This window comes from Poecilia reticulata, linkage group LG8 (assembly GCF_000633615.1).
Source record: "Poecilia reticulata strain Guanapo linkage group LG8, Guppy_female_1.0+MT, whole genome shotgun sequence".
NCBI lineage: Eukaryota > Metazoa > Chordata > Actinopteri > Cyprinodontiformes > Poeciliidae > Poecilia > Poecilia reticulata.
In genome coordinates, this window is record NC_024338.1 from 21,860,239 (window position 1) to 21,876,056 (window position 15,818).

At 37.7% G+C, this 15,818-nt stretch overlaps 2 protein-coding genes and 2 gene segments (V, D, J or C); 3 read left to right on the forward strand and 1 right to left on the reverse strand.

Annotated features, from left to right (window-relative positions):
- Positions 1-3,624, forward strand: part of asphd1 (aspartate beta-hydroxylase domain containing 1) — a 5,611-nt gene extending 1,987 nt beyond the window's left edge. Inside the window, exons 2-6 of one of the 2 annotated variants that reach the window (XM_008416684.2) lie at positions 417-890; positions 1,034-1,240; positions 1,987-2,194; positions 2,597-2,710; positions 2,802-3,623. In XM_008416684.2, coding sequence (XP_008414906.1) covers positions 444-890; positions 1,034-1,240; positions 1,987-2,194; positions 2,597-2,710; positions 2,802-2,911 — 1,086 coding nt within the window. In that variant the 5' untranslated portion in view covers positions 417-443 and the 3' untranslated portion in view covers positions 2,912-3,623. Of the gene's footprint in view, positions 1-416; positions 891-1,033; positions 1,241-1,986; positions 2,195-2,596; positions 2,711-2,801 lie in introns of both variants that reach the window. The other variant, XM_017306321.1, reaches the window with a different exon arrangement.
- Positions 3,625-6,505: 2,881 nt separating this feature from the next.
- cabp5b (calcium binding protein 5b) lies at positions 6,506-9,768 on the reverse strand. Its single transcript, XM_008416689.2, has 6 exons — positions 9,520-9,768; positions 8,819-8,849; positions 8,577-8,720; positions 8,067-8,176; positions 7,813-7,960; positions 6,506-6,886 (listed from the first exon to the last, which is right to left on the reverse strand). Exons 1-6 carry the CDS (start codon positions 9,571-9,573, stop codon positions 6,858-6,860), a joined length of 516 nt encoding a protein of 171 aa, XP_008414911.1. The 5' UTR covers positions 9,574-9,768; the 3' UTR covers positions 6,506-6,857.
- Positions 9,769-11,043: 1,275 nt separating this feature from the next.
- Positions 11,044-11,490, forward strand: LOC103469170 (Ig heavy chain V region 186-1-like). The segment is given in 2 exon segments: positions 11,044-11,092; positions 11,180-11,490. Coding segments are annotated over 2 exon segments (360 nt in total).
- On the forward strand, positions 11,272-15,717 carry LOC103469162 (Ig mu chain C region-like). The segment is given in 6 exon segments: positions 11,272-11,354; positions 12,636-12,709; positions 13,398-13,685; positions 13,798-14,082; positions 14,178-14,477; positions 14,615-15,717. Coding segments are annotated over 5 exon segments (1,308 nt in total).
- The last annotated feature ends 101 nt before the right edge of the window (positions 15,718-15,818 follow it).

Here is a 15,818-nt window from a genome sequence, read left to right on the forward strand (position 1 = left end):
GTCTCTCGGCTGGCCAGGAAACGCCTTGGGGTTCCCCCGGAGGAGCTGGAAGAAGTGGCTGGAGAGAGGGAAGTCTGGGCCTCCCTTCTGAAGCTGCTGCCTCCGCGACCCGACCCCAGATAAGCGGAAGAAAATGGATGGATGGATGGATGGATGGATGGATGGATGGATGGATGGATGGATGGATGGATGGATGGATGGATGGATGGATGGATGGCTAGCCTACCGAGCTCTGAACTTCCCACAGAGCACTGAGCAATCGCAAGAAAAATGGCCAAAGAAATTGTTCTGCAGTGAAGTTTGTAGGCGTAAAATGACAAAATCTGAAAATGTTTCAAGGCTATGACTTTGTTTGCAATAAATTATAAGAACAGTTAAATCTAAAGTTGAGATTTCTTCATCTGTTTTGCTTGCAGTTGTTCTGCGTCACCCTCATCTGAAGGATGGACTGGTCGATAAACACACTGCCTTTGCCTGAGTATGTTGAGCTTGGTGTCCATTCACTGAGTGGCCTTCTGTGGACTCTGCTGTTCCTATTTCTGTGGCACTGCTATCGAATTGGCTCTGACCTGCCAATCCCTGGCCGTGCCGGAAAGTTAAAGTCGAGCTCAAGGCGCTCCATGATCTCCCGGAGCGGCGTGTGTATGGGAACAAAATGCAGCGCCAGGTCTAAGTTGTTCAGGAGCGACCAGATTACACCTTTCATTTCCATGGAAACAGCAAAGGATGAGGAGCAGGGACAGGGTTACCTCACGCCAGTGCTGAGTCATGCCTTGTTCCCTGCCCAGGCATCTGCAGAAGCCAAGAAGCTGTACGCAGCACTGCAAGAGTACGCCAAGCGTTACAGCTGGGTGGGCATGGGCCGCATCCACAAAGGCCTTCGTGAGCAGGTAAGAGACTCAGAGCTTACTACTGAGAGTTAGGAGTCATTCACAAAATTTTGGTTTAATATTTTAGTGGCTTAAAGAATTAAAGAAACATGGCAAAAAACCCCCAACAAAAACGGGCAACTTTGCCATTTCTCCAAATTCAGGTCAGACTCAACGATCTCTCCACCATTCAAAAGCCACATCTCTTCTTCCTGCCGGATGTCCCAAGTGTTCCTTTCTTCCCGCGCGATGCTCACCGGCATGACATCGAGGTGTTGGAAGCTAACTATCCTGCCATCTTGGCTGAGTTCCAGGCTGTTTACCAGAGAGGCACWGACTCCAAGTCAGGCTGGACCTGCCTGGGGCCAAAGGTACAAGGCAAGAAACATAAGCACAGAATGCAGCAGTCTGAGGAAAATACTTACTGAAAATGTCCACAAATAAGGGTTATTATTTTTTTTTTTTATTTGCTTAAAAGTTCACCCTAAGAAGGTGACTGGAATAAATATGTAGAAAAATTAAATAATGAGACATACCGTGAGTTGTAAGTATATTAATATATCTGGATTATTAGGCACTTCATGARATAGGCAAACATAAAACATTGAATGATTATGAAGTGAAAGGAGCATATTGCGTGGTTTAAAATGAGTCTTTACTCATATACATGTGAACAATGTTATTTAGAACCTTTTACTTTGAAAGAAGGAGAGACATAAGAAATCTCAAGATTATTAGAGTTTCTTTAAATAACAATAAAGCTAGATATAAGGAAAGTATCCAGCAGGACAGTGACTCTGAACAAGCAGTCAGATTTAAATTAACATTACAATCATGTATTAAAGTGGGTCAATCAAAGAAAATGTATGCTAACACTTGGACATCGATTTTCAGTTTTTCTCTCCACTCAGTTTGAGTCGGCTCAACCATATTTTCAATTCTCCAAAAACGCTGAGAGCTGTGAACACCAAGAAAGAAGGCCTTTACAAATTATACACCCAATGGAAGTGAATACAYGGATTCCTGACAAACAGTTCAGATTTAATTTGTAAAATATCTAGAAGAAGTGTGTCGGGTTAAGCCGAGGCTTAAACATGGAATATGTTTTCTTTTTCAGAGCCAGGCCATGTTTCCCTTGTACAGCGCCGGGGTCTGTGTGGCAGAGAACTGCCGCTCCTGTCCCTCCACGTATCGCACACTTCTCTCTCTGCGTACTTTCATAAACAGCAACTCGTTGGGATCTGCAGGATTTTGGCTGCTGGGCCCCGGAGCGATACTGGGGAGCTCCTACGGACCGACAAACATGCGCCTTCGCTGTCACCTTGGTATGTGAACRATATGTATTTTTTCTTTAAGTAAAAAAAAAATTCAATAGTCATGAAACAATTTTGTTTATTTCCTTCCAAAATGCTAGGATTCACTTCCATGTACTGCTGCTCCATTGTTATGTTTCTCGATGGAGTTCCTCCTTCAAGTCTAATTCTAAGTCTAATAATTTCATGAACTTCACATGCACTTTGTTACAAAACCAATCATCTCATGTGAGCATAACTGTACTCAAAGTTATATAAATGGTTAGAAATGCATTAGCAWGAGGTTGAGGTTAATTTCTGTGTTGTGCATCTTGTACTTTGGCCCATCTGACAATAATCCTCTCAGTTTTAAARCCAGATGGGACATTTCTGYGTATTGTCATATCGGAAGCTGAACAAAACCCACTTCMACAGGTCTGCAGACGCCCCCTTCGTGTGAGCTGGTGGTGGGAGGGGAGCCTCAGTGTTGGTCAGAGGGGCACTGCCTCCTTCTTGATGATTCCTTCCTTCACACCATCTCTCACAAAGGTAGGAAATCCTCACGCATCAAAAGCAAAATCCGTTTAGTTTAAAAGTACACCTCCACCTACAATCTGGTGTCTTCGTGTCTTCTTCAAAGGTCCTCCAGAATCTGGACCCAGGGTCATTCTGAGTGTGGACCTGTGGCATCCAAACGTGGCTGCAGCAGAGAGACAAGCTTTGGACTACATGTTCACCCCTGACCTCTGAGTTTTGCTCCTGCACTTCACCGTGAGCACTGTGCAGGGATGCCTTAACTTAGTCCCGCCCGTCCGGGTTCACGCGTCTCATTCCAGTCAGAGAATCACTGTGTGAATCCTCCCTTAAGAATTAGACAAGCCATCGGCCACACATTCAAGCAGCGTTGGATGTTTGGCCTCTCATTTGTAGTCATTACAACARTTTTACTGTTATGCTACCTGCATGGCATTCTGACATGAAAATACAAGCAGACAGCACCTGGGAGCACAAACAGCAGCGCAGGGGTTAACTGATGTAAATTTTAACATCTTAAATGTGTTTACTATGCTAATGCATGCAAAGCCTCAGACTTGTTATTGTTACWGGCCTTATCTGAGCTGTTGTTGCATGTGCATGGGTTTTTAGACACTATCTTGAAACGGTGTGTGTGACTACCGGTGATTCAACCAAAAAACTGTGAATACTTCAGTAAGAATGACAGAAATTTAAATTTAAATGTATTTTCTCTCCTGAGATATTTCCACCCAAAATGTCACCAAATATACTGTGTTTTTCTTTTCTTTTCTTTTCTTTTCGTAATAACACAAAGCTGTTTGTATGCTGGAATGTTTCTGGTCACAAAGTTATTATTATATTTTTGATTTCTTTATAAATTCTCTTTGCTAGTTTGTTTGTTGTTACATATTTTATGTACAGTAAAAGATAAAAAAAAAACAGAGTGTAAATGAGAGTTGTTGTCAATTGTGTCTTTTCCTTGAGTTAAAGTAAATTAATTTTAACTCAAGTTAAAGTTAATTTACTTTAATTGAATTTTATCTGAATTTAAATGTGATGAAAATGAAGACAAAATACAATTAAAATCTCGTGTTTACWCTCCCTTTAAATCAGATTACAGTTTTCATACTTAATGTTAGCTWGGATACTTCCTTCACTTTCTATTTTCTAAATTACGAATGATTATTCTTGGACACTCTTTTATTACTTTCTTTGARGTTTGAAGTTTACATATACTAAGATTATTAAGCATTTAAACAACATGGAAAACTTTAATGGAGACACACTTGCAGATATATTTTAAGGTAAAAACTCAAACACACTTCTTTCTTGTGTAGCATCACAAAACAACTACAGATGCTACAGAGAAAAATACATTTGTCTCCCTCAAATATGTTTTGAGGGAAACTAAATAATTTTTTGTGTAAAATGGGGGTACCGAYTTCAGAACAAAGGTGAAACTCTTTGTGAAGAGGCTTCCTGAAGCGGGCAACAGCGTTATCATCAAACAAGCATGGCCTGACTCAGAAGAGGAAGAAGACGTTGCTCGAAATCCAACTGAAAAAGCCAGATGACAGTTTTCAAATGCACCCAGAGACAAAGACCTTCATCTTTTGATGCATCTTCTGAAAAAAATACATTTTCTGGATATGACACAGTCAATGTATTTGGATGAAAGAGGGCAAAGCTTGCAATCTCTGTAATAGTAGTACAGTTTCCAAAAATGAATGTTTTATCAAATTAGTGAATTGCTGACTCTGAGTTACCATTAGGAGTGTGTGTGTGGGGGGGTGTGTGTGTGCGTGTGTGTGCATGTCTGTCTTGTCTCTTTATGTTGGCCGAGTGACTGCCTGCTGACCTGTGCAAGGTCTGTCTTGTCCACTGATAAGTGGAAACAGGAATGAGGGAACCATGACCCATGAGCCTAGACAGGATTAGGACATGCATGGATTAAAAAACAGAAACAAGATTAACTCTTTGACAGACCAAAGGAATTGGTAATAATAACTTAATGCACACTCAAGATTTTTAAAGTATTTCATTTTCAGTTTTTTTTTATGCTTAAAATAAAATCTCAAGTATCATGCCAGTGATAAATCAGCAAAATCTAAACATCCATTTAAAACATGCATTTTAATCACAAACAGCATTCTGAACATTCCTATCTCCTCAATGCTTCAGTCTTTCTTTCTTTCCTTTTTTGTAGGCAGTAAATGAGAATTAGTGTGGTGATTTTATCTTATCTGCCATCTGTTCCTCTGAGGGTCCCATGTTGAGGATTACAGGGCTGGAAATAATCCCACCCCAGAGAGACAGATTAGTCCCGAGATTGTTGACATGTGGTCCTATGTATRTTGCTTCATGATCTATAACTCATTTGTCTCTGTTCTGTGCAGGGTAAGAGAGGTACGACGTAAAGTTTGGAAAAACTTAAAAATTGTAATTAATTGAAAAACAATCTTACAGCTTGTCGCCGAGTGAGAGACTCGCTGACAGCTAAATGGAGATTGTAGGACAGAAAATATCGCCRTTTCTGCCAGATGTCATGCAGAGATGTTGAGAGGCTACTAGCTGCATGCATGTATCTTTAACTCTATCTGTTTGTTATTTATTTAACAAACAGAGCTGATTCCCACTATTAAATAGTTCCTCTGTTATGTAATAGCATTAGTTAAAATCTGCAGAATGAGTAAAGTGGTTGGGAAGAAAAAAAAATCCACTGTACTCACCATCAGTCTGATCTTTAAGCATAATATGAAGCCAGTCATACTTGTTCAGCTTGGATTAATGTGGTGGGTGTAAGCTTGCGTTTTATTTATTTTAATGCTTAACAGGAAATGTACATGTAAGTGTTAGTGAATACAAAGCACGCAGTAATCAGTTGTGTGTCTTCACTGTCACGCAACTGTGAATACCTAAATATCACAATCGGATTTCCTATTCTTCTGCAAAAACAAAAATATATAGACATGTTTTTTTATTTGCAGTATTACATCCTTATTGGAGTGTCTTTGGGTTTTACGTGTTTGTTTTGATTGTGGTTCATGCTCTAGATATATTTTTTATAGGAAAATGTCTGGAAAATGAAGCTTTGAGTGGATTGAAAGCGTTCAGTACCACACCAGTAAAACTTTTTCCCCAAAACAGGTTATGTAGACGGTTGTGACGGGGGAACCCCCACRCCCCCAAAAAACTTTATTTCTGATTTTAAAAAAAGTTTAGTTGAATTACTACAAGATATACTCTCAATAAAAATGCTACTAATTCGACATCTAATAAAGAAGACTGTTGACAAAATCTTTTTAAAACATAAAACAATCAATTTCAGCAATTCTTGAATTAAACGTACATTTACTTCTATCAGTGGAAATACTGTAAAAGCTGAAAGTAAAATATTTCATAAATGAATAACTAGAAGAAAAAAAGTCAACTATTTGGATTTCCTAGCTTGAAATACTGTGAAAATATTTGTAAAATGAAAGTTTCTGGGTAAAAAGTAGACAGGAGGCTGTTTGCTGCTCAGATTGTCCTCCAGGTGTCACCACTGAGTCAAAGAACTGCAGGCCTAATTCAATGCTGAGGAGGCAGAGAGAGCTTTTGTCTTTGGGAGGCTCATTCCCATCAAACCAGCTGCAGTTCCCTCCCTGCAGATACAATAAATAAAGTGGAAGAAGCTGCAGCCCATCAGGACAGAAATGCTTCCGTTGACCACAATCGTTTTCAGCTGCTGCTGCACAAGCCAGAAACACTGACAGCTAAGATTTCTCTGATTGTTCAGGGCTGTTTAACAAGGGTTCAGGGTTCAATCCAAAGTCTTTACCGCTACTGTTGAAGCATTATTTTCTTTATTTTATTTTCTTGGACAGTTAAACAACTTTTTTTTTAAACAAATGACACAAATTGGTAATTCAATGAAAGATTTCTGGAGAACAAAAGGTAAAAATATGTAACAAATGTAACAGAAAACTGTGAAATTACACACCAAAAAAGTTTATTTCTTATTTTCTTAAATCAAGAACTACCGCTGAAAATTTCTGCCCATCATTTGTTGTAGTAAATTAAAAGAACATAATATTAATGTAACTAGAAATTTTGATTATTTACAAAAAAAGAAGAGTTTGTCAGATTAAAAAAAATATTAAAACAACATGGATCCCCTTCTGTCTTCATTTTGTTGTCCTCACTTCTTTGACATCATTTTCACAAACTCTGGAGAGAAAATGAACAGCAGATTGTTCATTCAAACAGAAAACAGRAGCCACASAACAACTTCTTTAATGAGGAAATTGAGAATTAGGAAAGATTCAGATTATAATTTATACTGTAAAACAACAAATACACCACCAGCAACAAGGAAGATAATTAGTCAAACTTTGTCTCTTCAAAATGGACAAAAAAATAACTCAACAAAAAGAAAACAGAAAAACTTAACTGAACTCAGTTCACCTCAATCWAAACAAATCAAATCAAATCAAGAAATTTTAATCTCAGTGTATTAAGTCAAGGTCTCTTTATTTAACTCAACTCATCAAATCAAAAAAGGCCAAGTCAACGCAACTCAATTCAGCTCAGCTAAAGTTGAGATCAAGTTGCTTCATTTCACCTAAAGTTAATTAAAACTCRAACCAAGTCGGATCAAATCAGATTTAAAAAATCAAGTCAACTTCAGTTAAATTAATTCATCTTCACAGAACTCAAATTAATTCAGTTAGATTGATATAGATTTCATTCAATAAAACACATTTCACTATAGCAATAATTGATAACAAAAGTCAAGTTATTTTGAACTATATTTCAATGGCAAACAGCATCACTCTAACTAACTAACTAACCAACTAACTAACCAACTAACTAACTAACTAATCCAAACCCATTTTCAAAACACTGCAGCCAGATTAAGCAAATCAGAAATGACCAGTTTGGGGGAAATAMAAGTTTTCTAGCAGCAGGAAGCCAGCAGATTGCAATGTATTATTAGAAAGAAGTTAATTATAATCCTCTTTTATGTAACATTGCCGCATTCTGAACCACATTAATTATGCAATTTCACAAAGCAATCCTCCAACTTAACATCTGAGTACAGATGGTTACGTAATGCCGATATTTCACTGCGATTATGTCTTCTTTTTTCTTACCCTCAAAGTCAACTTTTCCATCTCCATTGTCGTCGACTTCTTTGACCACCTCTCCTATTTCTTTCTCACTCGTCTGCTCGCCCAACAGCTTTATCATAGCRAATTTCAGCTCTTCGGAGGTGATGGACCCGTCCCCATCTATGTCAAACTACACAAAAAGAACAGATTTTATTMATTTTTAATAAGTACATTTAATAAGTGGGGTTCCATATTGCACAAARATATAGATAAAATGTAGTATATGTTGAGCTCACCTCTCTGAAAGCATCCCTGAGTTCTTTCAACCCRATCATCCCGGCGGTTTCATCCAGAAGCTTGGGGGTCATCAGTTCCACAAAATCCTCAAAGTCCACCCGTCCCCCCACTGCGCCAACAAGGCAGCAAAATGACAAAAACATTCGGTTTATTTTACATCACAGTGACCTACAGTGATTGACATTATCATTTAAACCGAATAGGTACAGGTCAGGATGTATATGAAAGATCCTAAAGCAAATCCTGCAATCAAAGTTTAGCATTTTAATTGTCAAAATGTGAATTTGTACATTTTTTCTTGAGTATTTCTGGAAGAATTAAAAAATGATGCATTGATTGATAGTGGAAAATAGTGGTCGTATTAGAAAAATGGCTTTAGCTTTTTTTCTAAGCTTACATTATCTTTAAATTATCTGCAGATAAGAGAAAGTAACATCAATGGGACTTCTTCTATTAGATCTGGGATAAACCTATATTGTTTTAATGACTTTAATACACAGTTTACTCACTGTTCATGTTAATGTTTTGGCTCAGTTCAATCAGCTCCATCTCAGTCGGCATGTAGCCCATGGTTCTCATCAGGTTCCCCAAGTCTTTGCAGGTAATAAAACCATCCTTATCTTTATCAAACTCTATAAAAGCTTCACGTAGCTCTATAGATCACACACAAACACAGAAAACGGAAAATTGTCAAAACTTAAAAGCTTCATTAACTCAGTGTTTGGAGCTGAAAACATCGTCTTGACATTACCTTCAAGCTCGTCCCGTGTGAGATTTCTTGTCTGTAAAACAACAAAAAGTTTGTTTCTAAACAAACATTTAACCTCAGATCAATTTATACATACAGTTACACTATAAATATGTTATATTTTGTTCAGTGCTGCACATTGTGTCCATTTCCAAAATATACAAGCTTCATATATTAAACATATATTATTGGAAATGTATACATAATCAGAAATATATGCTAACAAGAAAATAACAATCTATCAATAAAACTAAAAAATGTCAATTTCATATTTCATCTTCTGGTAGTTTTATGAAAAATGAAAGGTTTTTAATCAGGTTTTTGTATTTCTTCAGTTCAAACTCTATGAGGTTCTTAACTTTGGTCAAAATCTGGACATGAGTGACGTTTGCAATAAAAGTACAAAATCCAATGAAATGGTTTTAAGTAAATTGAGTGTTTGAGCAGAAAGATGTTGAGTACTCATAATTCCCCATGACTTGCAGAAAGTTTGCGCTTCTCAAACCGCGGTGCAGTTATTTGACCTTTGTACAGTAAATCAAAGGTCACAAAAAAAGCTGGCTGCAATAACAAAGACGTGAACACAAAGATTGGCCATCGATTGAAATTGAATTTGCTGAAATCATTTGAACTGATCAAGATGCTAAACCAAGAAGCATATGCTGCACCCTTTACTGTTAAATCATCAAACTCTCCTGACTTACTTGTCTCCTCTTTGCTCCTCCTCTGAGAAAGATGCAGGGCTGCTTAATGCTCATGATGAGATGCTGAGTCTAAATCCTCTTCTAGCGGTTGTGGCTCGGTAGAAAAATAAAAGAAACAAAATTTCCTGCCTTACATTCCACCAGCCTGTATCTTGAGGTGTCGTTGAGGACGAGGATCTCTCTGTGAATGAATCCAGCAGCGGTGAACTCTGCAGCGATGTGCGGTGACGTCTCGTGTGGATTATCTTTTCAGCTTTTGTCCGGAGAGACAGCGTAGGCTTAATGGGGACCATAGCTTCACATGGTCAGTGGCCAGTGGTTGGAGCATGGTGTTTTTCTGCAGCACTCATTGGATGAGAGGAAATGGCTACTTTAAATTGCCAGCCATGCACAAGGGCAATTCAGTCGTGGTTTTGGACGGTGCGAGAAAGCCAGATTATGACGAAATATCAACTAAGACAATCATATTCATTTAATTTAATTATTTGTGCAGAACTTTGATAAAAGCTGACAATGCACAATTTTTAATCCAGCCATTACACACACAAAAAAATTCTCCACTTAATAGTGACTTTATTTTAGTGAAAGGCATCTATAGAGTAATTAAAATGTCTAATTTCTTACTAGTAGAAATTTCTCTGGTAAATAATTCAATAGTAGGTGTAGCAGAGTAATAAAAACAGACATAAATGATCTGAAATGCATAATAATTGCAAAAAGACAGATGATTAAACAAATGGATCAAAGTTTAGCAGTCTAAATATTGGGATCAAAAGTGTAAAATGTGGCAGAAAGATTCAAAAATCACTAATGCCAATTATTTTATCAGTTGCCATAGTAATGTTATTTGACTGAAAAATAATCCTGATTTAATTAAATATTGTGCAACAGAAAGAACTCGGACAGAAATGTCCCAACATTCATCCATTAATCTGATACATCCCCGCCTCTCGACTCTCTCTGCTCAGTAATCAGACTCCTTCAGCGTGCTTGTTTCCTAAAAACCTCATGCCTTTTAGGCCTTTTTCTACTACGAAACAGAAAAACTCTCAAGGGAGCTAAGAACTCTGTCTAATGATGTTCAGTCAGATATTTTGGTCCTGTCAACAGGAGGACAAGTTTTAGGACACTTACAGCTATAAAGTCAACTTCTTGTTGTCTTTATAGATGTTTTATTTTATTTTTTAGAATAAAATATTCATATTTTATTTAATTTTTTTAACTCAAGGGGCTTAGGACAAAGGTCAATTAATCATCAATGGAGCAAAATCATTTAACATAAAAAACAAACCCTGTCATCCTTCTTGTTTGTGTGATGCCGTTTTTCAATGATACCATTTATGTTCCTCTTTTTGTAAATTGTATATGAATGTAAATAGATTAGAAGTACTTCCCTTATTTAAAGCAGTAGGGGAAGGGCTTTTAAAACCAGCAAGTTACTGTGGCAGAACAACAAGAAGCTAGTTTATTTTTGACTGGAGCGCTAACGCTAACCAGAAACGAGCGGGCTTGCATTAACGCAGAATGACAAATCTAGAAGTCAGGACTCTATTAGTTGYRGTCACCATTCATGGTGAGAAACACAATMCTTTTCTGTGCTGGATAATTGTGTGTTTTTATGATTTTAGTCTTTTGTCCAACGTCCTCTCCTTACTTGCAGGAGTCTTGGGTCAGATCAAACTGGAGCAGCCGCCCTCTGTGGTGAAAAAGCCCGGAGAAGCRGCAAAGATATCCTGCTCTGTGAATGGATTTGACATAGCTAACGAGTTTGTTCACTGGACCCGGCAAAAGACAGGGAGAGCTCTTGAGTGGATTGGAAGACAGTCACGGTCAAGGCAAGAATATTCTTCATCCTTTCAAAGTCGTTTTGCTCTCTCGTATGATGCGTCCAGCAGCTCTGCACACCTCAGCATCAGGAGTCTGACAGAGGAAGACTCTGCCCTGTACTTCTGTGCTCATACAGCACAGTGACTCAAAACGCCACAACGCCAGTGTAAAAACCTCCCAGAGAAAAACAAGACATGAAATCACAGCTGTGGCATATTCTCAKTCATATTYAATGTARTGTTCAAAAAGAATCAGCTCAACATTAAGAAAAATATCCAGTTAATATTGTTTGTGAAGGAGTGAAAATGTCAGAAAAGCAACTGTGGCTGATGTATATAAACAACTGGTGATCATAATTTAGTTACAATCCCTTCACAATTAAAAATTTGGCTTCTGTGTTAAATTGCCGGAATTCACAATGAACTTAATCTCTTTCTCTTTGCACATCTGGAGCTGTTTTCTGACTTTCAGGGATGACAGAGTGCAACAGGTGCATCACCAGATGGATGGCTTGATAATTTCCTTTTTCATTTCTACACAGCACTGTACCCAACCCTAATCCTTAGTTTCCTTCTCAGGATTATTCTAATAAAAGTTTCAAACTGAATAAAGTTTTTAACTAAATGTAGGTTTGGGTWAGATTTCACTACCTATACAATAAAAKAATTGAATTTGACAATAGATCTAGAACAGTGGATMAGCTGGCAGGAAAWTWTTCATCCAGCTGTTTTAATATTTCTCCCAGCAAAGTCTGGGCCTAATCTGAGACCTTATTTACCKCAAAACAGCTAGTTTTCTCTCTCCACAAAAGCATRAAAATCTCTACTATCCTGGAACAAGATTCTGCATAGTTTRATGTAGATCTGACCTGGTGGTTTTTGTGTGGTGRTTTATCACAGTGGTGGTCAGGAGGCTATGCCACTAAGAAACATGGCAATACAAAAAGCTACCAAAACAAAGAGGTCAATGCACAACWAAAGAAATCATATTTTTTTCCAAATAAAATTAAAGATAAGCTTGTTGCTGTTTAGTTTATGTGTTGAAGGAAAAAAARCAACTTATTTTTAGTTMATAAAATCATAAAAAGTATGTTTGTGTGTTTAGATKTGAAAGTTTCTCTCTCTGTCGCTCCTGCACATAATTAAAAGTGATGAARTTKAATTGAATTACACAAATTCAAAGACTCACACCAGGATATCCTGCTGATGTTAGAATATATCTGCTCTGTATTTTCTTTACCTGGATTCTAACATGTTACATGCTTTAATWTGCCTGGTGTTTTTGTTCAGACAGTGAATGAGAAGGCGGCACTGTGATGCCTTAGATTACTGGGGTGAAGGGACAAAGGTCACAGTGACCTCAGGTAAGCTGCATTTTTTAGATAATAGATTATGTTCTGGTTTTACTTTGTTATCCAATTATTTTATTATCAAATACCTGAAGGACATGCTCAGCATGTTTTATCAAAGTATTTATTTATTTATTTTTACATTAAATCGCCCAATCCTATTACAATTGTAAAACAGAAAATATGAGATAAAAACAGCATTTTTATTATTGTACTTGGATTTAACTACAACGTGTGTAAATTCACACTTAGAGAAAACGCTGCGATGTTAACTTATAAAAGAAAAACATAAACTGATGAAAAAAAATCAACACACAATACAACAGTAATTTTGTCCATATATTTTAAAAATATAAGTACATTTATTGATAAATAAAAATGCTGTTCAGATTAACTGAATAAGAGAGTAAGATTATTGGAAGCTATCAACAGTGTAAATAATTATATGTAATTATTTTGTACAAATAAAATGTAAAATCTTAAATGAAAGAAAATTATGTAGAATGTATCTTTTTATTTTATTTCACCTGTTTACTTATTGGATGATTAAGGAAGTTTATCAGCACAATTTTAAATATTTATTAGTTGTAAATATTAGAATTTGGCTCTGGGAATCAAAGAGTAAATACTTCTTAATAATTATTGATCAGTTAATCACATTAGGTCTTTCCTTTTTTTGTGTTTTTCACTTTTGTCTTGACAGAACCGCCTGTTCCTCCGGTTCTGGTCCCGATGGTTTGGTTCAGTCCTGCATCWGGAGATAAAGTCACCCTGAGCTGCCTGGCTCTTGACTTCTACCCACAGAGTCTCTCTTTTGAGTGGAGCGATGCGAGTGGAGCGCCGCTGGATTCTGAACGTTATCCTGCAGTGGAAGCAAACAACAGATTTACAGAAGTCAGTTTGGTTCAAATGTCCAGATCTGAAGCAAATCTAAAGTCTTACCAATGTTCAGTGACTCATYCTGGTGGCACCAAGACTGTGAATGCAAAAAGTAAGTAGTTTGTAATTAGTTGTATTTTAAACCCTATTGGATCCTCATTTTTCTTAATATTTTTTATGCTATTTAAAAAAAAAAATTTCTCTGCTCTTCCTATTTTGCTCAGGGGCCTCCTGTCCYCCAAAACTGACTTTGCTCTCGGTGACAACTGGAGACGGTCAGACACTAGTGTGCGTCATTGAGGATTTTTGTCCTGAAAATCTGTCAGTCAAATGGAAAAAGAATGGCAATGAGGTGTCTGGACACAATGAATGGCCTCCCAAAAAACTCGGAGACTCGTATTCAGCCGCCAGCGTYCTAAAATTGAAGAGCTCTGACTGGGAYAGTGMAGCTGTTTACTCATGTGAAGTGACCCACCTCGGAAAAACTTACACAAAGAAAGCTTCAAAAGGTAAAGTGTGCTTCAGATTTTGACAAATGTTAACRTYGTGAACAGATYTAATCTTTCATGTSATTTGCGTTGAAATCGTTTRTTTTGTKTTGCAGCTCCCATCACAGTGACACTGAACCCTCTGAGTCCTAAAAAACTGTTCAGCAACAACCAGGCAGAGTTGGACTGCGTCGTCTCCGGACAGGACAATGAAATTGTGTCAGCGACTGAAATCACCTGGGAGATTAATGGAGAACGTGTGAGCRGCAACATTAAGGAAGCAACAATGCAGTACAGCAAACACAGCATCATCACTTTTAATTCCTCCGACTGGAGGACAGTGAGCAAAGTGAGATGTTCTGCTGTAGCAGAAGACRTGGAACCAGTTATTCAAGACCTGACTGTCAACAATGGAGGTATGTTACTCAYAAATAGAGYGGATAACAGAGGGGATWTTWGTATTTTGCAAGGGGCTATCTTCTGTCTTAACACCAAATAATAAAAKGATTTATGGTTTCAACTTGATCAGTAAACAATWTCTTTTTTTTCCYAGACGGCACAGAGCCAAAAGTAACAGTCCACGTGCTTCCAGARAAGGATATTGGCCGAGAAGCATCGGCTCAGGTCACTCTGGTGTGTTTGGTTTCCAGTGACGTGCTTCAGGACTACTATATCGCCTGGACTGAAGATGTCGAACAAAGTAGCTCAGTGTATAATGAYGGCACCGACTTTCCACCAAGAAAGACCAAAAATGGCTACTCMGTTGTAAGTGTTCACACCACCACCAGGGAGAAGTGGAGCGGAGGCTACGTCTTCTATTGCAACGTGTGGCCTGCCGGCCGTGGGGATCGCATGAAACCCAGCGGAGTGTCTCAGGCCATGGGTAACGCTGCTGAGTGTGGCGACTCTATTCAGCTTTAAACGTAACATTGTTTTGCAAATGTTTTGTCCTTGTGGAATTTATGTCTTTTGTCAGTATTCACAAGTCATTTTGTCTGTTTTTTTGTTGTTCTGTTCAGTTTTCAACAAAGATTTGTCTCTGTCAAACTGTCCAGCTGTCAAATGTTTTAAATAAATATTGCATGGAAATTGTTGCCTGCTTGTGAGTAAATAACAATGGAGAAAATAGATGACATTCAGAGTTTTAAAATATTGGGAATGTTAATAAAATCAATAATTTTTTTTATTTATTACAAGTTCAACTAGCTTAGAAAACCTTCAGCCAACCTACCATCACAGTATTTTCTTTATATTGATCCAATGAGAAAGAACTGAGGTTCAAGATACTTATGTGCAAGCAAAACCCATCCATTCATTGATTAAACCTGCTTATCCTTGCTTGGCCACAGTATGGCAGGTGCCTCTTGGTCATGAGGTGAAAGGCCAAGTGGACCCCAGACAGGTCACCACAGGAAAGACCMTGCACACACAGACACCACTTAAACTCACAGCCGTGTTTTTGGACTTTGGGAGGAAGTCAGAGTGTATGGAGAGAACCAACACATGCACAGGGTGAACATGCAGAGTCCATGCAGAAAGATCCCAGGATGARATTCTAGTCCAGGACCTTCTTGTTGCTAGGCAGCGATAATAAACTATGCATATTTTTTGCATTCAGAAATATTTTTTCTATATTGCATGAATCAGTGCCTTACAAAATTATTCAATCCCTGTAAACTTTTATTTTGTCACATTACAGCCAGAAGTTTCAGTGTATTTTTGAAACTATATTCCTTATCCATTTAAATTAAAAATAT